The 22,919-nt window shown below is 45.1% G+C and overlaps 1 protein-coding gene across 1 annotated transcript in view; it reads right to left on the reverse strand.

Moving 5' to 3' along the window:
• The window catches only part of LRP6 (LDL receptor related protein 6), a 158,108-nt gene that overhangs the window by 48,596 nt on the left and 86,593 nt on the right, over positions 1-22,919 (reverse strand). The window contains exons 6-7 of the mRNA XM_082255712.1: positions 14,132-14,528; positions 11,980-12,151 (exon numbers count right to left, since the gene is read on the reverse strand). Coding sequence (XP_082111838.1) covers positions 11,980-12,151; positions 14,132-14,528 — 569 coding nt within the window. The remainder of the gene's footprint in view (positions 1-11,979; positions 12,152-14,131; positions 14,529-22,919) is intronic.

Below are 22,919 nucleotides of genomic sequence, written 5' to 3' on the forward strand. Positions count from 1 at the left end.
ATGCATTCTGCCTGTGAAAGGAGACCGAGGAGAGCTACAGTAAGCATCGGTTCTGTGCCGCTCCTCACACTCATTCTTCGCCAGCATGTCTGCCAGGAGTACCCGCCAGCAGTAAGTCACATGTGCTAGGGGTGCAACTAGCCCCCAGCTCATAATTGTAAATATCCCAGCATGTGCAGTATTTCTGACTACTCCCACCATCACCACTTCAAATCCCTGAAGTGGTCATGGTGGTTAGAGTGTTCCTTTAATATCTCTCATGTAAACCTCTGTATTCTGATTGCATTTGATCATCCTCTAGTTGTGTTAAATTGGTTTTGCAGCCTGGGATGTCTGCATATTAAAAATTAACAGCTCACATTTGTGTAGATGCTGGGAATCAAGGATGTCCCCAGGATGCTGGCATCGGTATTGTGGCGGGATTGCCAAGGTAGCCGGGACCGGAGGGGAAGCATCGGCCACGGCATGCCAGCGTGGATTGCAAATGGCGCCGATAGAGAAACTGACTTCAGCTGAGTGACGTGATGTGGTGGATGGGCGGTGCCCCCTTTTTTTTTTTTCAAACAAAGACCCTGGGGACACTGCACCCTTCTGGAGTGTACATTCGTGCCATGTTTTTTCAAATGTGAGCTGTCTTTAACCCATTAACATGACAGAGGAGGGGGTAATCCATGACAGGAGAGGGGGGGGGGCGGGGGTAATCCTAGTCACAGCTTTATTGAAAATGGTTAATTAAGAAAAAACTTCCCAGCATGTTATCCTGTGTGTGCGTGCACACATAGGCTGGTATTGGTTGTTTTGTCAGGGGCTAGAGCGCCACGATTCCGGAAATAATGAAAATCAAAATTATTTTTTGAAGATCACGATTCTCTCACGATTCCCAAATTTTTTTTTTCATTTAAAGATATATACATCTTTTTTTTTTTTTTTAAATTAACCATTTGAAAAATCGTGAGAGAATCGTGACCTTCATTCTAAGAAAAAAAATTCTTGGTCTGCCCGTAACCACAAAAAGAGTCTAGCCTCCGAAAGGACTCCGTAGCCGCCAGATATACCCAAATCGCACGAACCACATCCAAGGAATGCAAAGCAAATTCCTTGGGATGAGCCAACTTTGGACACAAGGAAGGCAACCTAACGTCCTCATTCAAATGGAAGTCAGACAATTTTGGGCAGGAATGATGGACAGGGACGAAGAACCACTTTATCCCTATGGACCACTAAATAGGGACTGCAACGGGATAATGCCACCAATTACGATACCCTGCGGTCAGAGGTAATAGCCACCAAGAATGTCACCTTCTGGGATAATGTAGGCAGGGGAATCTCCCAAATATTCTCAAATGGAGGTTTCTGGAGAACTGAAAACATTAAATGTAAATCCCATGGTGGCAAAAGAGACCGTACAGGTGAAGCCACATGTCGTACCCCCTGAAGGTACAAACTAGAGAGTGCGTGGCTAGGTCACTGAAAGAAGATTGCAAGGGCAGACATCTGGCCCTTGATGGTACTCAAGGCCAACTTCTGATCAACGCCCTCTTGAAGAAAGGTTAAGATCCGAGCCAGAGAAAAGGATGAGCGCTAATCGACTCACACCAAGAAATGTACACTTTCCATGTAGGATGGTATATCTTGCTGGAAGACGACTTCCCCGCCTTCACCATAGTAGGGATCACTGATCCAGACAGACCTCTATCCCTCAGTACCTGGCTTTCAATAGCTAAGCCATTAAAACCAGCGACTGTAAAGCAGGATGGTAGATCAGCCCTTAGGACAACTGGTCTTCTGAGAGGAAGCCCCCAAAGGATGTTTACAGCCACCAGGATGATTCTCGCTCTTGATTCCTCGCAGAAGTTGCGGAAGAAACCTGAGCCGAGGAGGATATTGGTCTTACAGTGGCCCTTGGACACCTGCGGCATCTGCCAGAGGAACCCGTGATCTTGCCACTAACTTCGTTATCCTCCTGTGGAGCCAAACCTGCTAAAGGAGCTGCATGTAGCACTGTGGAAACAGAACGGTCTTGAAGGTGGATACCACCAGACTCAGAACCTGTATGCAAAATGGGAGAGAGCACTATCTGTGTGACAGCAGCCAGTGAATCACGGCCTGTGGTTCCTGAAGTTTGTGCAAAGGAAGGATCACCCTGGTCAGAATTCGAATCAGACCTAGGTAAATCAATTCCCTGGACAGAGATAGGGGGGACCTTAGGTAGCTCGGACATCACCTTAACCTTTGCAGGAATTAAATCCGCGCAAGGAGACTCAGGGCCTAAAAAAAAAAAAAAACCTGAAAAGGGGTACCCCCAAAATAATTATTTTGTGGATCCCCTTGACGCTCATGGAGGAAGTACACGAGGCTGCAAACCAGCAAATATGTCGCCCAACCCCAATAATGGGTGAGGGCAGACCTTCATGCTGAAGGGGTCTTGTCTGCAGGTCCGGAGAAGCTAGCTCTGGGCTTACCAGATCAAGGATGCTTGGAACCTGCCGGGGAAGATTTGAAAAATCTTTTTTCATTATACTCTGTCCCAGAAGCACAAAATAATTTTCTATGTGCTGAGAAGGAGGGCCCCCGTCTGCAATGAGGATCCTTCCTTTTTCCTAGACTATGGCAGAAAGGTACTACACCCCCCCCCCCCCCCAACCGTGATGCCGTTAATGAGGTCATCCAGGGTAGCCCAGAACAGGCTATCACCTTGAAAGGGCCGATCAATGAGAGCTTTCTTCGATGCTTGGTCCGCGGACCAATTCTTCAGCCACAACACGCGCCCTATCGCTGAAACAAAGTTTGTACAGCACTGGATCCAAAGCTGCATCACAAAAACTGCAGCCCATGGATCAACAGGTCCACTAAATCTACATAAGCAGTGGGGGCCTGCTCACCCCCAGTCCCTGGCGCAGAAGCTTGGCCCATTCTGTTAGGGTCTGAGACATCAGGGCTGAGGCAAAGACTGGCCGCAATGTGGAACCAGCCATAGTAAATATGCTGCGTGCCACAGCCTCCGCTTTTCTGTCAGCCAGGTCCTTAAAGGTCGGGGATTCCTCTACTGGGATCATGGTCGCTTTGTTCAACTTGGAAACAGAAGGGTCCACCACTGGTGAAGTAGTCCACTTTTTTAAAATTGACTCCTCAAAAGGGTAACGTACAGCAAAACGTTTGGGGACCACAAAGGGTAATTTTGGTTGTTCCCATTCCTTACAAGGAAACCTATCAAAATGAGGCACATAAGGAAACATCTTTGGAGTGCAAGGTGACCTCTGCGAACCAAACACAGCCACATCTGTGGCTACATCAGCTGCATCCTCCATTTTTAAATTCTCACGCACTGCAGTAATAAGCGCGTCTACCAGCGATTTTTCATTCGCTGTTGTGACCATGGAGCAGTCATCCTCCCTAATCAGATGGATCTAGGGGGTTTGATATTAAGCCCCCCTGGACAGGCCACATCCACAGCGGCATCAGGCTCAGAATAAGAAGAGACAGACTGAGCAGGGTAAGGCGGGGGACGCTTTCTCCTGGGCTTTTGCCCACATGCCACTTCCACCCGGGACACTAAGAACAGCAGGACCACCGTTAATGCAACCATGGGAAGCTGAGTTTCCAAGGGACCTGCCACCTCCATGAGGGGTTTAGTGGGGGGAGATGTGACCCTGAGGCTCTATAAGGAAAGGATGACCTTGCAGTACAAAAAAATGGATTTTTGTAAAATCTTACCGTAAAATCCTTTTCTCTTAGCTCATTGACAGACGTAGTCCTCGGTGATACAGCACCTTCGGGTTATGTTGCCTCCACAGGAGCAGGACTAGACAGGAAATTAAAATGCTCTGGCCACACCCTAGGGGCAGTCCCAGAGGGTATATCCTCTCTCTCTCTGCCTCAGCAAATCAGTTATGTCAAAAAGCAGTCTTTAGAGATTTTAACCCAACCCAACTCAAAAACAGAGGGGCGGGGACTACGTCTGTCAATGAGCTAAGAGAAAAGGATTTTACGGTAAGATTTTACAAAAATCCATTTTTCTCTATCGCTCATTGACAGACGTAGTCCTCGGTGATACAGCACCTTCGGGACGTCCCAGAGCAGTATCACAAATGAGGGGTGGGAAAATGGAAATCAAATCCCAATCTAGAAGGCCCAACCGATGCCAACTAGAAGTTTACAATGCTCATCCTTAATGATGAGACTCAACAAAAAAGAAATTTTTCAAACAGAAAAAAACTCTCGAGGTAGACCACCGGTCTCCTCAAATTGCGGCCTGCAAAACCTTGCGGCCAAATGAGGCATCCGCCGATGCCGTCACATCAATTTTATAGAATTTTGTAAAGGTATGTACCGACGACCAGGTGGCCGCCTTACATACCTGGACCACTGACGCCTGATGGCGAAAGGCCCAGGAAGTACTGAGCGCTCGAGTGGAGTGCGCCCTAACAGGGAACGGAGGACTCTGTCCCTTAATAGAATAAGCCTGTACCACCGTCTGTCTAATCCATTTGGCAATGGTCGCGGCAGATGCAGGCAAACCCTTTCTGGGGCCATCCGTGATCACAAAAAGTGAATCCGTCTTACGGAATGATTCCGTAGCTTTCAGGTATACTCTGATTGCCCGAACCACATCCAAGGAATGCAACGCATGTTCCCGATGATGCTTGGGCTGAGGACACAAGGAAGGTAGTACAATATCTTCATTCAGATGAAAATCTGAAACCACCTTAGGAAGAAAGGATGGCTTAGGATGAAGTACTACCTTATCCCTATGAATCACTAGGTATGGGGACTGGCATGATAATGCAGCCAGTTCTGACACCCTGCGAGCAGAAGTGATAGCCACCAAGAAGGCCACCTTCTGGGATAAAGTAAACAAGGGAATCTCCCTGATGTTTTCAAAGGGAGGTTTCTGTAGAACCGACAAAACTAAATTAAGATCCCAGGGCGGTAAGGGCGCGCGGACTGGTGGAGCCAGGTGCCGCACCCCCTGGATGAAATTCCGCACCAAGGACTTGGTAGCTAAAGGTTTCTGAAAGAAGATTGCTAATGCTGAAACTTGACCCTTGATGGTGCTCAAGGCTAGCTTCTGCTCAACCCCTTGTTGCAAAAAAGCCAATATTCGAGTCACCGAATAGGTACGTGGAGGAAATCCTAAAGATTCGCACCACGCAATATAAGTCTTCCATGTGTGATAATAGACCTTGCTGGAAGTCGCTTTCCTTGCTTTAATAAGGGTAGGAATGACTGAAGCTGACAAACCTCTGTCCTTCAGTACTTGGGTCTCAATGGCCAGGCCATTAAAACCAGCGACTGTAAAGCACGATGGTAAATTGGTCCTTGAGACCACAGACACTCCCTGAGACGAAGTTCCCACGGAACGTCTGCGACTAGCCTGTCCAAGTCGGCCAGGCCGGCTTGACGAGGCCAGCCTAGAATTTCTAGGACCACTGGTGCTGACTGGATCTGAACCAGGCGTCCCTAGAGCTATCTGGCCCCGACCATCCGAGAAAGTCTGGTCGTTTTCTGTTCCCACACATTTATCAGATACCTGATTGCTATCAGGAAGGGTGATCTTTTCTGGTTGAACCTCAGGGACCGAAGTCACCCGGCTAGAGGCTTCTTGGCCTGTCTGGTCAACCAGATCAGATTCCTGTGGGGAATTGAGACTAATCTTAGGAAAAGGTAAAGGAAAAGATCTATTCAGGGAACGGTGACTACCGCTCCCTGTAGTACTTAAATGTTGGAAGGGAAGAATCGCACCGGTAGTAGTAGTTGATGCTCGATCTAATGTCCTGAATACCGGTGAAAACGTCCCCCCACCCTCAAACCGGGTGGGGGCGCACCTTCAGGCTGTGTACTCCTTTGCTTCGGGTTTGGCTGAGTTGGTCCTCTGTTTGTCCGACCAGCCTTTCTTGAACCCTCCTGGAGGAGTCTTGCCTTTCCCGCTTGTTCCAGCCGGGCGTGCGAACCCTTTATGGGTGGTAAAGAAAGGTCCTCGCTTGTTGCGAGGTCCCTTAGCTTTAGCAGCCTGTGGCAAAAAAGTGCTCTTGCCCCCAGTGGCATCCTTGATGATTTCATCTAGGGTGGCCCCAAATAGACGATTCCCCTGAAAGGGGAGATTCGTCAAGGTCTTTTTGGAACCTAGGTCAGCTGACCAGCATTTTAACCACAGCACACGTCTGAGGATTACCGCTGACATAGATGCATGCCCTAATAGGGGAGTAGTGTCCAAGGCTGCGTCACAGATAAACTGTAGCCCTTGTATAATCTGTTCCATCAAATCAGATGTTTCCTGGGGAATATCTTTTCCCCTAAGGTCTTGGCGTACCAATCTCGCCCATTCCGTAAGTGTCTGGGAAACTAGACCAATAACAATTACTGGTCTAAATGCTGACCCTATCAGAGAGAAGATGGTGCGGGACTCTGCTTCCATCTTTCGATCCACCGGATCCTTAAAGGACGAAGTGTCCTCCACTGGGATAACCGTGGCTTTATTCAGCCTGGAAATAGGTGGATCCACCACTGGTGGTACCGTCCATTTCTTAATGATGGATTCCTCAAACGGATAGCATCTAGCAATACGCTTGGAAATAGTAAAAGGTACGTTTAGAATGCTCCCATTCTCCTTTAATCTTATTACCAAAACACTTGGGTACAGGAAAAACCTTCACCGTTTTGATGGGCTTGTTAGTACCAAAAGGAATCTCTGTATCAGTTGCTTCTGCCGGTAAAACCTCAAGTTTTAAGGTTTCCTGCACTGCCACAACTAGTGCGTCCACCAATGCTTCTTCCTGAATTATAGCGGGAGAAGAAACTTCCTCCTCACTGTCTGAGGGAGCTTTACCTGAGGTAACAGCCCTTGCAGAGGGACCTGCAACTGCAGTGACCATCTCTGAATCTGAGTCAGAGGTGTCAGATAATATAGGGGTAGGCGGGGGTCGCTTCCTTGACCCTCGTCCCTGACAGGCCGCCTCCACCCGAGCCACCATAGACTCCAAAATTGCTGTAAATGCCTCTACACTCTGTGCACCGGCGGGTCCCGTGGCCCCCTCGAGGGAAACAGGTGGGGGAATTTGTGTGGCAGGGTCCATGATTATTCCAGTAACTTCCCGGATAATATAATTCAAAAATAAAAACCTTTTTCTTTTTTTTTTTTTTCACAGACCCCCAAGCGCCACAAAAGCCCCTTAGTGTTACCTGCTAGGGATCCCTATCGATCGAGAGAGAGAGAGAGAGATAGACCCCCAGGCTCACCACTTGATGCTCAGAGTTTAACTGCAACAGGTTACAGCGCTGTCTTCACAAACAGGAAGTCTTTTGGCTGGCTGCCCAGGAAGAAAGGAGGCGGCTCCGCCCCTCTGCACGCCTTCCGGCGCCTCCCCTAGCTCCACGAGGTGTTTGGATCACCTCAAACATGGCCGCCCCCATGCTGGAGACACGAGGCTACGCCAAAATGGCGGCTCGTGCAATCCAGCAAAAAAAATGGCGGTGGCCTGTACCGAATAGCGGTGTGCTGCAGGGCACACAACACTATCTCTGCATGGGGATTTTTGGCGTGGTTGGCGGTACCGGCCCTGGCGGACCTCATGGCCGTTCGGAAGGCCTGCTATAGCTGGAGATTTGACTAGGAAGGCAGTCTACATGTCCGTGGCTTCTGACTGGTAGGTACCTTATTCTTATCACAGTAAGATTCCCAGACTGCCACGGATTACAATCTTTTAAACATGTATACAATTAGATTGTTAGCTCCCAAACCAAGCCTCCTGGCTTTTTGCACATAAAATCACGCTCAAAGTAGGGGGATCTGTGCCATGTTATAGGATAGAGGGGGACTCTATCTTACCATACAGAGAGGGGCCCGCGTTCACCACAAGACCCGTCAGGGGGAAAAGGGGGAACATACTACTCACCATACCGGAACCAGGCGGGCACCAACTCCTGACAGTACCCCTCTCCACCGGGGCGGGAGGGCTGTCGACCAATACGGACGCCGTGACTCATGGTCTTTGGCGTTTCAGCGAGACGTTTAACTCGCGGGGTCAGTCCCTTAATGGGACTTTGTCGCGGCCGACCCAGCGCGGAGCTATGGCCTGCACGCGCTCGTAGGCTGAACTGGGGTGACCACCGGATCTCAACATCCAGCCCGTCGCCCAGTTCAGCTTTCTTGCTTGAAGATCTCACAGGAACACTGGAGAAAAAAGCTGTCTAAAAAATCTTTTTAAGAAAAAAATCTTGCCAGGACCGAAGATCCCAGCAAGGTATCTAGGTCCTTACTCCTAAATAGACAGAAAATAACTGATTTGCTGAGGCAGAGAGAGAGAGAGGATATACCCTCTGGGACTGCCCCTAGGGTGTGGCCAGAGCATTTTAATCTCCTGTCTAGTCCTGCTCCTGTGGAGGCAACATAACCCGAAGGTGCTGTATCACCGAGGACTACGTCTGTCAATGAGCGATAGAGAAATAATTTTTTGGCACCACTAACGGATCCCCTTAAGGCTCAGGGTACCTATCAGCAGAAAGAGAGAGAGAGAGAGAGAGAGAGAGATAACAGGGACCCCCAAGGACTCACCCTACCGATCGAAGGAGCGCCAAGAATTTGGACCCAGCATCACCATGGACACCATTCGTGTTAATATGTCCCAGGCACAGGAAGGACAACAGATTAAAATTGATTACCTAGAGCAGAGAGGGGGTTATATACCAAGCGGAGGATGGCTCATGGGCAAAGCCAGGTGTTTTTTGTTCTGCCTAGTAGTCCTACTCCTGAAGGGGGCAATATAACCCAGTAGTTATGATTTACGGAGCGCTGTGTCCGTCGATGAATGAAAGAAAAGTAGGTACACCCTTGGCATTAACCACTTTAACCACCAGGCCAATTCTGACACTTTTTATTTAAATATAAAAAATCATTTTGTTTTTCGCTACAAATTACTTAGAACCCCCCCAAACATTATATTTTTTCAAACAGAGGCCCTAGAGAATAAAATGGTGAGTGATAGAACAGAATTTGTACAGCAGTTTTTCAAACTGTATTTTTTGTTTTAGAAGAAATACACTTTAATTTTAATGCAAAAATCACACAATGCCCAATTGTAAAAAATAAAAGATGATGTGTCAGGTAAATAGATGCCTAACATGTCACTCTTTAAAACTGAGCACACTCGAGGAATGGTGACAAACTATAGTGCTTAAAAATCTCCAAAGGTGAGGCTTTAAAAGCCTTTACAGATTACCAGTGTGGAGTTACACAGGTGGTCTGGTGCTAGAATCATTGATCTCGCTCTGATGTTTCATGGACGATACTGCACCTTTGGTGCAAACACCATTTACGTATATATGTGCGTGACCTACATATGCATTCACCTTTGCGCGAGCACGGGGTTTGTTTCTTTGGTTTTTTTTTTTACACGGTCTTTAAACAATGTTTAATCTCTTTTTATGGCTATCACAAGAAATGTAAACATTCCTTGTGATAGCAACAGGAAGTGACAGGTCATCTTTCCTGAGGGATCTGGGGTCTATTAGACCTCTCCTCTGCCCTTGAAAGCTTTGAATCAAACTTGGATCTATTTGAGCCAAAGCTTTCCCTTGGCCACAATGGAAAACAGTCAAAAGAGGAAGTGACAAAATATTCATTGCTTCCGGTTTCGTATACCATAGGGGACAATCAGCTCTATGGAAAGCCGGTGGAAAATCTGGCTTCAGTCCAGGCTCGCCAGTGGGACAGTACAGCCCAGAGAGGCACCAGAGGGCTAAGTACCGCTAGGATGGCTTTTACATAAAAGGGAATTGCTGGCTGAAAAAAATAATACCATGAGCCTGTAGCTGCAACCATCAAACCAGTATACCCCCTTAAGAGCGGACAAAACAAAAACACAACCTCATAGAACAAAATATATTTTCTGAAAGTGGAGGCCTTGTAGAATAAAAAGATGGTTGTAGAAACTATTTATCAAACACAATATTTAGGGCAAAAAAAAAAAAACACACACACACACACTAAATACCCATTTGTTTAGTAAAATATAAATATAAAAAAGGGATTCTGTAAAAACATGCCAAACCTTAAAAGATAAGTTCACCTTAAAAATAAGAAATGCACGTCTTTTTGCAGGTAAAAAATTAAGAAAAGAAAAATTTGCAGTTTTTTTTTTTTTTTTTTTTTAGTTTACTTGAAGCCTGTAAAGCATTGCACCCGTAATTAGATTGCTGGTGCCATAAAGAACTCCTGCAGACCTGTCAGTGTATCTGTCTGCTCATACCTCCTACGAGCAAGCAGGTACACACGGACAGGAAGAGACAAACTCCGTCATGGTAGTTCACTTAGAACTACAAGCCGACAGCTGCAAAGGCTGTCAGTACCTGTAGTTTCCTGTTCACAGACACTCAATAGGAGGGGAGTGAAAGGGGGGGGTGGGGTTGCTGGAACAGGTTTCACCCTAAATAAGGGTGGAAGATGTAACATGTTCTAACAAGTAAACTTATCCTTTAAAATGGCATGTACCATAATATTGCAAAAAACTTTGGTACCTAAAATTCTCTATAGGCAATGCATTAAACGCCTTTATAGGTAATCAGGTTAGAGGTAACATGAGCCCTAGAATTACTGTGCTTCTGCAAACAGTTTTGGCAATCCCTCACGTGTGAGTACAGTTTGAATTTGCAGGTGTGTTCAGGACGACTGGATTACAGTTAATTTTTTTTTTTTTTTTTTTTTTTAAAGGTATCTCATTAAAACTACCTGTGAAAAGCTTCATATGGAATAGGTAATTCTCAGATTCCTGAGACACCGCAGCTGCACCTATACAGGTATATCAACAGTTATGTCACTGCCCACATACGTAGCCTGTGAGGCAGAACACCACTGGTATTAGTATTTAGTATTATTGTATTTAGAGTACGGTAGGTATTTTGCAGTTTGAGAAGAGTTCCTTCAAGCACTACGCGGTTTGATTCTATGAAAATATACTGGCTTTGTTACTTAGGTTTTGACGATTCTATAGCCTGAAAAAAAGATCTGGAAGGCAAATTTTCAAAAGTGCACATTTAGAGAAGTTTAAAATGTTTACACAATGTGAATTGATACAGACATGAATATGGAAACTCTACACTGAAGCAGATGATATATCTGCAACAGAACAGAAATGAGCACTGCTACAAGGGCTGGAAGACATAGGGTTAAGCAAGTCTTGATGTGCAGTTTATAATAATTGCACCTCCCACACCCCGCTGGTGTGCCACAATGAGAGGCAGCCATCTTTTCTGGGAAAACTGAGCAAGATTAATGTCACTGCTGTAGAGACAGTCTGGTTCTGTCTGCTGCCGGCTGCTAGATAAAATTGGGAACAAAGGCCTCCTTCTGAACACCCCTGCTGGGTTCCATTAACCACCACGGTCAGCTTATCAATGTCTCAGAAGCTGCCAGAGAACCAACAAAGTAATTACTGTACTTAGAGGGAAAAGTGACATAATAAAAAAGTGTGCGTGCATATGTATATTATAAATAAATATATATATATATATTTTTTTATGCAACGAAGAGCTTTCCCAAGCCTAGTCTGGCCTACAATAATAGTAACAGAAAGCACCTGAGAAAAGCAGCTTTCCTTTAACAATGTCATGTTGGGGCCCCAGACACTCATTCCATCAATGAAAAAGGTTTCATACTGATGGATGATAGCACACCATCAGATAACTGTATAGGCAGCAGTAAGCTCATATAGAAGCTACAACCCAATACAGCTTATCAGCCACTCACAGGACTTGAGCACCAACTAGAAGATAAAAAGAGCCATCATCACATTTGGAATTAGTTTTTTTGGGGGAGAAAAACAGTCTATATCAAAATAAAAAAATAAAAACTTGTTGGGGTATGAAATTCTATACATTAACCTTGAGTGACTCTTCATAAAGTTTTATTTATACAGCTTTGCTGCAATGCGGTACTGAAGTGAATGAGGCCATAGACAATCCAAACCTTGCAGAAAAGTAACCCACCTCTATCTGGTCTGTCTTGGCATCTCCCCAGTATATTTTCCCTTCTGCGTAGTCCAAGGCAAGACCATTGGGCCAGCCTAGGGAGGTGTTCACCAAAATCAACCTATCAGAGCCATCCATCGCAGCACGTTCGATTTTTGGGTTCTCTCCCCAGTCGGTCCAGTACATGTAGCTGTAGAAAAATACAAGTTGAATTAGACGACTGCTTTAGGAAAGGTTTCAAACTTTCCAATGGTTACAGGGGCACTGACTAAATCGATCAAACAAAAAATACATAATGTGTAAATATATCCAAACAAAAAATGGTGCAATCAGGGAAGTGACCTTCTGACAAGCTTCAGCCACACACATGCAGCTACCAGCGACTATACACTTGGCTTCTCCTAAATGCTTCAGCCTTGCAGCCCCTTCATGACCATGGTGGTCCGAAATCACTGCAATCAAAATACAAACACAAGGGCGCATCGGCCTAGCGCATTATCCTCCATAAAAGGCTTTATTAAATACAGAATTAAAAATACTCACAAACGAGTTCTTGGTAAGTGCATATCACAATACGGAGTGGCCGTCAGCGTCAGAAACGGAAGATTACCGTCCTCAGTAGCTTGAAAAGGCTTACGAGTTTCGAGGCTTAGCCTCTTCTTCAGAACCTCAAGGACAGTACATCTTCTGTTTCTAATGCTGACGGCAACTCAGTATTATGATTAATTCTGTATTTAATAAAGTATTTTATGGAGGATAATGTGCTAGGCCGGTGCGCCCTTGTGTTTGTATTTTGAATGTAGTTAACTATATCCATGCCCGAATCTCACAGTGGAATATTGTCCTCCAGCAAACTTAAGCGGTATAAAACCTAAAATCAAACATTATATTGCAGCTTACAAATTCTTAAATATGCTGGCTGCATTCGTTCTCTTTAGGCTTGCTCTTTCTTTGCAAAAGGAAACAAATGCAGCCACCACATCCAATGACCGTTAGGCCGCAATATATTAAATTTTTGGTTTTGGGATTAGTACTACTTTAAACCAAAATGAATCCATACACAACTACTTAATGACCCAGTAATTCATTTTTCATGAAATAGTTTCTTACTGTGTTTTTCTACCACCTTCTAACATCCTCTGTGAGCTCCCTAACCCTCACTTCCTTTTTTTTATAACTAGCAGTTCATGCTCACTGCGGTGACATCTACCGCTCTATGCACACAAGGGTTGCCATGTCTCTCCATACAATACAACCATGGAGAACAAACCTAGAACTTAGCCACCCTCTAACAGGAAGTTGGATCATAACAGCAACAACAAAAAAAAAAAAACGGTCTTAAAGCAATAGAAGGAACTTAAAAATACATATTTAAATATGTTTTAAACCAGAGTTTATCATCACTTAAAGTGATTCCATCGCTAAAATAAAAAAAAAAAAAAAAAAAAAGAGTTCCCTGCAAAAAAAAATAGTGACCTACTTACCTGCTGCCAAATGCCCCGATTAAAACTATGCCAAGATACCACTACCAAAAAAAATCTTCAATATCCTTTGCACTCATAGGTATGTTGGCTGCCTAGTCGCCCACTGTGCTTGGTTGTTTAATTTGCAGGCCCCTACATCACTACTGTGTCCTGTAGTGGCAACGAGGCCAGTGGAAGACACCACAAACTGTAGCAAGTTACCAAGAATATTGCACAACTAACGTCAGCCATAGATTGTGCAATTCTCCCATCAACCTCCAGCGGGGGAGCTTAGCAAGGAGGATCCCCCCCCCATTTACATCATCGAGTATGTGGATGGGGGAATAAAGTTAGTTTTTTCATTCAGCTCACTGTTTGAACAAAAAAACAAAAAACAAAAACAAACTGACTCATCTATGGCCTGCCTTTGCAAGGCAGGCCATAGATGATCGATTTTCTTCCCTCCAGCCACAGGCAGACCATAGGTGTGATTTTTGCTTGATTGCCCAATCAATACAGTGTTGATGGGGGAATCCCTCCCGTTAAGCCATTGTGTTTTCCCAGCAGAGGGGCGCAGGGACACTCATCCCTGCCGGGAGAACATAGTGATTATTGCTAGCAGGTAAAGCCTTAAAGCTACATTTAGTAGCTGCTTGTGTTCTCTTTCACTTTACACTAATATACTCAGAAAAAGACAGAGGACTCACCCATTGGATGGATCCAGGACAATAGCTCTGGGTTCATCAAGATCTTCAGATATTAAAATTTTGCGCATAGTTCCATTTAACCGTGTCACCTCGATGCGGTCAGTTCCCGTGTCTGTCCAGTACAAGTTGCGAGCCACCCAATCCACAGCGATTCCATCAGGGTGAGATACTTGAGAGACAACAATGAACTGACTAGAGGAACCATCAACCTGAGCCCGTCGAATGGCTCGCACCTCATCGTCAGTCCAGTATATGTAGCCGTCCACTGGGTCATAGTCTATGGCGATGGCATGGCGGATGTCATCCAGAGGGAGCACAATGTCCGTAAAGTCAGGGGTGTCTAGGGATATTCGCCGGAGATCTGTCCGCCGGGCAAGTAGCAGCACCTCCGTAGCACCTAAAAAGCAATCACATCACATTAGATGCACAATCACAAAAAATGGTACTATGTAAAAACATTTGACACTTCTGCTTACTATACAAATACTTTGTGGTTGTTACAGCCACTAATAGGATGGCTTCAGTGCTTTTGTAGCATAATCACTATTAGGTTCTTTGGTATAATTCCAAAAATATACTCAACAGCTAATGTTTAAGCGTCTTTCACTTAGTGCTTTCTTACACTAGTGTTGTCTGTGAAAAGCATTTGAAGGTAGATCGCTTTAAAGAGCAGCAAGGGGCTGACTGACAGGCATGTAGATGATACTGCCGCCTCGTGAATGCTTTTTTTCTGACAGCCAACAGGCTTTTTTCAATAGAAATAATGCCTCAAAAACAAGCCCAGTGCTTGGCTTGCTGCTGCAGTGCCCCCACATCAACTTGAACAGGTCGCATTCCTTTGCAGCACTGCCCACTGACATGACAGGGAGAATAATCTTTGCAATGACGCAAAGCAGCACAGCATGTGTATACCCCCCCCCCCCCCCGCATTTGCCCCAACTGCAAGTGTAAAATAGGTCTATATGCATATAAAACAAAAACTTCAACTGGCTAGGCTGAGAAATTAGTTTTACAATACAATCTCTATTATGTTACATTTACAAAAACCAAGAAATTCTTGAGCCTTCATTATTTTCCCCCATCAGGCGCACATTTTCCTAATACTCAATTTTCTTATGTTTAGTAAAACTATTTGTTCAGGAGACAAATATGAAGAGGAACAGGGAAGAGCAAACAAAGTGGTTTAAAGTCAGTACTAAATGGTAACCTGGCCAAATACTAGCTGAAAAAAGATAATGGAGGTCAAGCAGAGTTCCTGAGAGATAAAAGAAGCGCATACCCAATTTCAATGGTCAGTGTCCACCAAAATATAAGCATTAGGAAGATTTGCTTAAATAATTTACAAAACACAAACATGGTTGGGACTTTGAAAAATAATTCAGTAATTTTGTCAACTTTCAGCTTGGCTAATTGAGAAATTTTAGAGCTCATGTACTTGGACACTGCGGCTTCTGGCAGCAAGACCTGACATTGACAGGCATTATTTCATTAGTCTGTGTGCTTCAGCTCTAATAAAGAACAACCACCATAGTATTCTGTATCATATACAAGGAGAAGAATGAAGGCTATGGTCATTGACATTCCATAGGCTGCTTTCCAGGTAACATTTTTTATAGGCTCCATTTGCTAACCTAAATTTAAAGTCACCAGTTGCAGTAATTGTGAGTGCCAATAGTTATTGGGTTTCAGGACATGGTACCCCAAGTACCACTTTGTTGGTTCATGTAAAGAAAAAAAATATCAGGTTTAAAATCATCACTACCTTTGCAAGTTGAACAGGGCATAAAAAATACTGTGCTTTCTTTTAGATAGCCTTACTCAGAAGGACCAGTAGAAAACTTGTGCGCGGTACACCAACAGGGAACTTGCTCTATATTATGAAAAACATTCAAAATAGGCAGTGCATGTACAATGATTTGCAAAGACCGCAGTAGTAAAGAAACTTCTAATTGAAGCTTTCTGTAACCTTTTTCCAAGGATAACATGCACGTCTCACATGGAGAGAAAAAAAAAAAAAAAAAAACTTTTAACCCTGCGCACCCTACTTAAGTCCACAAGGAACCAGATCCAGGGCTAGAAACTGTTTAGTCTGGTGACAACCGCTTCCTCCTCTGCAAAGTCTCTGGGAATGACTGTATTTAGGCACCCCAACCCCCCTTAGACAAACATGGGGCCCACATAGAAACATTCCTCAATGTTGATCTAGGGGCAGTTCCAACATTCCAGTGGCAGGCAAGGGAGGGAGATTCAGACTGAGCTGATGAGGACAGCCCAGAGGGGCTCCGGGAGGCGACACATGCATTTCTGTAAAAGTGGCAGAGACGACTGACGACTAATACAGGTTGTAGTCAGAGGACAGTTTTACCACTCTGACGTTGCCCTGTAAATACCTGCCATTTCGGTCTTGCTGACTAATAGCAGAGGCAGCTGCAGTTGCGTGAGAGGAGCCAGACAAAAGGCAGCCATGAACAGCTGTGAAGTGATTGTTATCTGACTGCGCAGGGCTGTGCCACTATGCTGACAGGTCCCCCCACTTAAACACATCACCCAGGTGGTATCAATATTAACCCCTCCCCAGCTACACAGCTGGCAACCATTACCATAGTGTTTACATCATAGAAACAAATGCATGAACATTACATACTGTGTCCCAACAGTAAGAGGACAGGCCCACCTAAAACTGAAGTGTATGTCTGGGAAAATACAAGCAGGTTTCCCCATGTCTTGTTTCTTTAAAATGCTGCAGGAAAAGAAAAATACCCGTTAGGAGCTCAAGTGAGCTCCTAATACCTGTCATGAGCTGAAATCTTCCCTGAAATGACAATAAGCTTTATCAAACCTACCTAATGAACTATAGTCAATTCCCTCTATACCTCCTTACATGCACACATTTATTTATTTTCAGGCAAAACAATGCTAGTGCCTTGACATACTGTGTGTGGGGGGAAAAGGCTCATGGGAGATGTCGTTTTGTGGGTATGCCTACGTCAGTATAGACAAAACACAAAGCAGCTGTTCCTGCAAGAATTTTACAAGACTGATGATTAGGTCTCAGGGAATCCAAATTATCTTTTTTTTTTGCTACAGCAACAAGCGAAAATGAAAAAAAAAAAAAAAAGTGCTTGAACATGATCTACATGGGCAGAGGGAGTAGTTGGGGTTAATTTGTGTCCTATAGTCTATATCAGTGTTTCTCAACTCCGGTCCTCAGGGCACACTAACAGGCCAGGTTTGCAAGATAACTGAAATACATCCCAGGTGCTATCATTTGCTGCTCAGAGATTGCAGTATTCTAGTCTGCATCTCCCCAAGGTAATACTTAAAATCTGGGCTGTTATGGCACTTTTCCACTGCAAGTACCGGCTCGGCTCTACTCGGCCGGTTTGCTTTTCCACTGCTGGTACCGCATGGTACGGTGTTGGAACGGTTCGGTATGGTTTGGATAGGTTTGCTTTTCCACTAAAGTAGTACTAAAGTTAAGTGGGTGGGATAACAACGATTCTCTGACCAATCAGTGGCTAGTAGTGACTGCATGCAAAGGATTGTGGGATATGGTACCGGTATGGTACCTCTTGGAACCACAATCGAGGTGGTACTTTAGTGTGCCCTGAGGACCGGAGTTGAGAAACTGCAGCCAAAAGAAGTATCCGCAGATGATGAGGTAGCTACCTTTTAGAATTTTGTGAAGGCATACACCGACGACCAAGTGGACGCCTTGCAAACTTGCGATATTGAAGCCTGATGACGGAAGGCCCAAGAAGCACTGAGCGCCCGAGTAGAATGTGCCGCGACAGGGAAAGGGGGAACCTGACCTTTATTGGAATAGGCCGTCTGTCTGATCCATCTGGAGATGGTAGCTGAAGAAGCAGCTAGCTCTTTTCTTGGTCCGTCCGTATCTACAAAAAGCAAGTCTGACCTCCGAAAGGACTCAATAGCTGCCATCAGTGTTTATTTCGTCAATGAAAAGGTTTGTCAAAATTTTCTTCAACGGCATGTTTACAGTGACGAAAACGAAACTAAAAAGTACAGCACATTTTCGTCAACTGTCGAAAACTATGACGAAAATCAAAATCAGTCTTGGTTAACAAACGAAAACAGCACAAAAATGTGGGGCAGGGAGGTTTACCCAACTTCCAGTTTTCACAAAGCTCCGCCTGCTTCCGCTCCCAGCAAACAAGCGATTGTGTCCCCCGTGAAAAATGCAAGAGACCAGAGCAGCACTGTGCATTACAGCCAGGCCTCCAGAGTCCTGACTCACAAGACGACCACCCACATCCAGAGCAGAGAGCACACAGAGCACCCACTGTTGAGTGTGTAGTTACAATTACAGCAGGCCTGAGGACTCCCCTCAGACCAACATCTGCCCACACCACTGTGTGGGTGCATTACAGGCCTCCTCTGACCACTGGCAGTGGCATCCAGGACACTGTGCAATACAGGCCATACTTTAGACCTAAGACCACCATTCAGCACTGTGCTGCATTACAACAGGCCTCCACTCTGACCACTGACATCCAGGGCACTGTGCATTACAGGCCATTCTTTAGACCTGAGACCACCATCCAGCACTGTGCAGGATTACAACTGGTCACCTCTCTGACCACCAACATCCAGGGCACTGTGCATTACAGCAGGCCTCCTCTCTGACCATCGATACCCAAGGAACTGTGCATTATAGGCCATGCCTTAGACCTGAGACCACCATCCAGCACTGTGCAGCATTACAACAGGCCTTCTCTGATCACCGGCATCCAGGGCACTGTGCATTACAGGCCATCCCTCAGTCCACCATCCAGCACTTTGCAGAATTACAACAGGCCTCGTCTGACCACCAGCATCAAGGGCACTGTGCATTACAGGCCATCAAAGTCAGACCTGAGACCACCATCCAGCACTGTGCAGCATTACAGCCCTCTTCTGACCACCAGCATCCAGAGCACAGGGCAGCATTACAGGCCTCTCAGACCACTGTGCAGCATTACAGGCCTCTTCACTGTACGCACACCATCCAGAGCACTGTGCATTACAGGTCTCCTCCTCCTCACCGTCCACATCCAGGCGAGTCGGACTCAGACTGAGTCACTCCTCCTTATTTCCAATCTCCACTGCTGCACAAAGTATACAGGAAATGTCGGCGACTGACTGTTAGAAAGAGAAGATCTGTGGATGCATTTAACATTTGATGTGAATTACAACAAGACCCTTTACAAACCACGTGGAGAGACACTCACTGGTTTAAAAAAAAAAAAAAAAACTTGAAGTGTCATTTGCGGACAACTCATCCTAAAATTCATACAAAAAAGGTAAGGACAGCACTTCGCTCCACTTTTATTGGGAACAGTCTTATGTACATTGCAGGGATCTTTTTAACAAACTTTCTTGGTCAGATTTCATTCCTTTTGTTATTCTGAAGTAATGTTTGTTTGTTTGCCTGTCCATGTTGTGCACTTTAGTTACCGAATCTTAATGGGAGTGATTTCATAATACCAATCAGCTGCTGCTTTCCCCGAATTGAAGTATCCCTCTAAAATATATACAGAAGGATGTGGTCACTGGGAGGGGCCGGGGTACTGTCAAGTTTCGCATGGCACAGGGCGCGGAAGGGCCATACATGTATATTATAGAGAGACAACTTGGAGCTGAAATGTTTCCCCCCCAATTCAACCCCACAGATACAGAAAACCTCAAATGATGGGCCCAGTCAAGCCAGTGCACCACAACAAACTATTTACACTGCTTTTTTAGGTGCTTCAAAATACAAAATTGACTCTAAAGGCCCGTACACACGTACCGATCGTCGGCATACAAACGTCGGTGGACGAAGGATCTGCCGATTGTATGCGTGTTAGTATGGTGCCTCCGACAGATGTCTGCGCACAATCCGCGGACAAAAGTCTTTCGTGCAAACATGAAAATATTTGTATGCCGACACCAGAACGGACGATTGTTCGCCTGTCAGTACACAATTCGGCCGACAGACCGCAGATTTGCAAGACTGGGCATGCTCAGAAAATAGAAAACACAGGGAAAGTTAACCATTACATGACATCACTTCTGCAGTCGGCGGACAAAATTCTTGTGCTGTCCTTGTGCTGTCTTTGCACTTTTCAGCAGACACCGACATCCCGGGGAGAAAAGAGGAACATTTGTAAGCCGACCATCGGTACGTGTGTACGGGGCTTAAGGAACAACAGGCCAGGGAGGCGGCCATACCAAGATGGATTGGGCACACCGGATAACAAGTCAGAACGATTGAAGATGAGGACTTTGTTAGCATGATGGAGACAGTAGATAGGAAGCTTACTGTTCCAAAGAAAACTAAAATAAGCAATCTGATTGACAAACAAACAGTATGAAGATGAAAAACAAAAATTCAAAAAGACTGGCTGCTGCCAGGAGAGTTTCTATTTGCACTGATTTGTGGACCAAAAAAGGACTCTCAGCTTCATTCCTTGCTAAAAGTGCATGCTACTTTTGTGTTGAACAACATAAACCTGAACACATATTATAAGCCCTTGAACAAGTAGCCCACCCACACACTGCACAGTCAATTAAAGCATGTGTGAAAAAATGGTTGCAAGAGTGGGACATACCAAAGAGGAAGATCCTCACAGTGATAACAGACAAGGGGAGCAATATGGTGGCAGTATTTAAACCGTAGCAGCAGCAGAACCACCTAGCTCTAGTGAGGAAGACTCCCCCCATGACAGAAAGCGACTCTGAAATGGATGATGTGCGGTGAGCCCTTTTTAATATTCTTTTAAATGATGACAAGGTTGACACCAGTCAATTATCACATGGATATGAGAGGATTGATAGGGGGACGTTATCTGCTCTACACCACGGGTACATCTTTGTTCTTTTTCCACTTTATTTGTAGTCTTGTGTAAAAGTATTCCCATAAGATGTTAAGTGTTAAAATGATAGAAACGGAACAGTAACCTTTTCTATACATTATGCTTATTTGGCTGTGTTCCACTTGTTAGGTACCAACAGATTAACATGGACCGGACACCATCTGTGGTGCATACCTTACACTTGTGGTCCACATGTTGCAGAAGGAGGCAAGTGTGGAGAGAATACTGGATAAAGCAAAATCAATAGTGAATCTCTTCAGCAAGTCTTCCATTGCAACACAGAAGATATTGCAGCATTGTGGCCTTACTCTCAAATGACAGCCCCACACGCTGGTCAAGCACATTCAACATGATGTCAAGACTCCTCAAACTGAAAGTCAGTCTGCCAAATGGCAAACATGGGATGGGACAGCTTGCCCCCCAGTGAATGGCGAAAGCTCACATCATTGCATGACCTACTGCTGCCTTTTGCAGAACATTAACCACTTTACCACTGGAGGATTTTGCTGTCTTACGTCCAGGCCACTTTTTGCGATTCGGCGCTGTGCGACTTTAACTGACAATTGCGCGGTCGTGCGACGCTGTACCCAAACGAAATTTACGTCCTTTTTTTCCTACAAACAGAGCTTTCTCTTGGTGGTATTTAATCACCTGTGCAATTTTTACTTTTTGAGCTATAAACAAAAAAAGAGCATTTATTTTGAAAAAATAACAATATTTTTCACATTTTTTTATATGAAATTCCCCCCCAAAAAAATGTAAAAAACAAAATTTTTTTTAATTTTTGGCCAATTTGTTTTCTGCTACCTATGTTTGGTAAAAAAAAAAAAATCCACAATAAGCGTATTTTGATTGGTTTGCGCAAAAGTTATTGCGTTTACTAACAAAAGGGAAAGATTTGTCATTTTTGGTTTTTTTTTTTTCTTAACGCGTAATGGCGGCGATCTGCGATTTTTTTTGCGGGACTGCGACATTGCGGCGGACAGATCAGACCCTTGACTGACATTTTTGACACTTTTGGGGGTACCAGTGACATTACTGCAGTAATCAGTGCTATATATATGCACTGTTACTGTAAAAATGACACTGGCAGGGAAGGGGTTAATTTTATTGGAGAGGGAGGGGTTAATGTATGCCTGGTGCTTACTGACGTGTGGGGGGGGGGGGGGGAGGTGACTGTGTGACACAAGGACAGATCGAGGGTTCAACTATGCTGAACCCTGCAATCTGACCCTGCCTGTCACTTCAGAGATCCGCCCACTGTGTTTACACACAGCGGGCGGATCTCCAGACTCGATCCCCGACGATCGGGTAAGAGCAGCCGCTCCTCCCCTGGCCCGACTCCCACTGTGACTGAAAACAGCGGGAGCGAGCCTCCGGCGGCGCACGCGCGCCGCCCACAAGGGGCGGAGTCCAGCGACGTAGACGAGACGGGAACGAGCCACTTTGCTGCAGTAGCAGCAAAGTGAGCGGAGGTAAAGTGGTTAAAACCCTCCAGAGTGACACCATGTCTATTTCCCTGGCTGTCCCTGCTCTCTTTAATCAACTCAGTCACCTTGAGGACAGAACAGAACACTAGCTACCAACACCTTGCCACAATTGCACAGATAATGAAAAGGAGTTTGAACCAGCAAATGCTGAAAGAAAGAGGAGAGAGAAGTTTATAAAAAGTGGTGACTGCTATAATCCAAACACTAATGGCATTATTGTAGACTGTGCACATTTTCTTTGAATGTATCGGAGAATTAGAACTGTTGAAATAATAAACTGACAGTAAACTGATTCTTTTTGTAGAAATAAGCATTACCCTCCTCAAGTATTGCTTTATTATGCTGTGCCAGACTGGCAGTGACAGTGCCTGTGCAGTGTGCTGTCTGAGTGTAATGTGCTTGTACATGTACAGCTGTGGCCTAAAGTTGAGAAGGACACCA

The sequence above is a fragment of the Pelophylax lessonae genome, assembly GCF_965119305.1.
Source record: "Pelophylax lessonae genome assembly, chromosome: 4".
Lineage (NCBI taxonomy): Eukaryota > Metazoa > Chordata > Amphibia > Anura > Ranidae > Pelophylax > Pelophylax lessonae.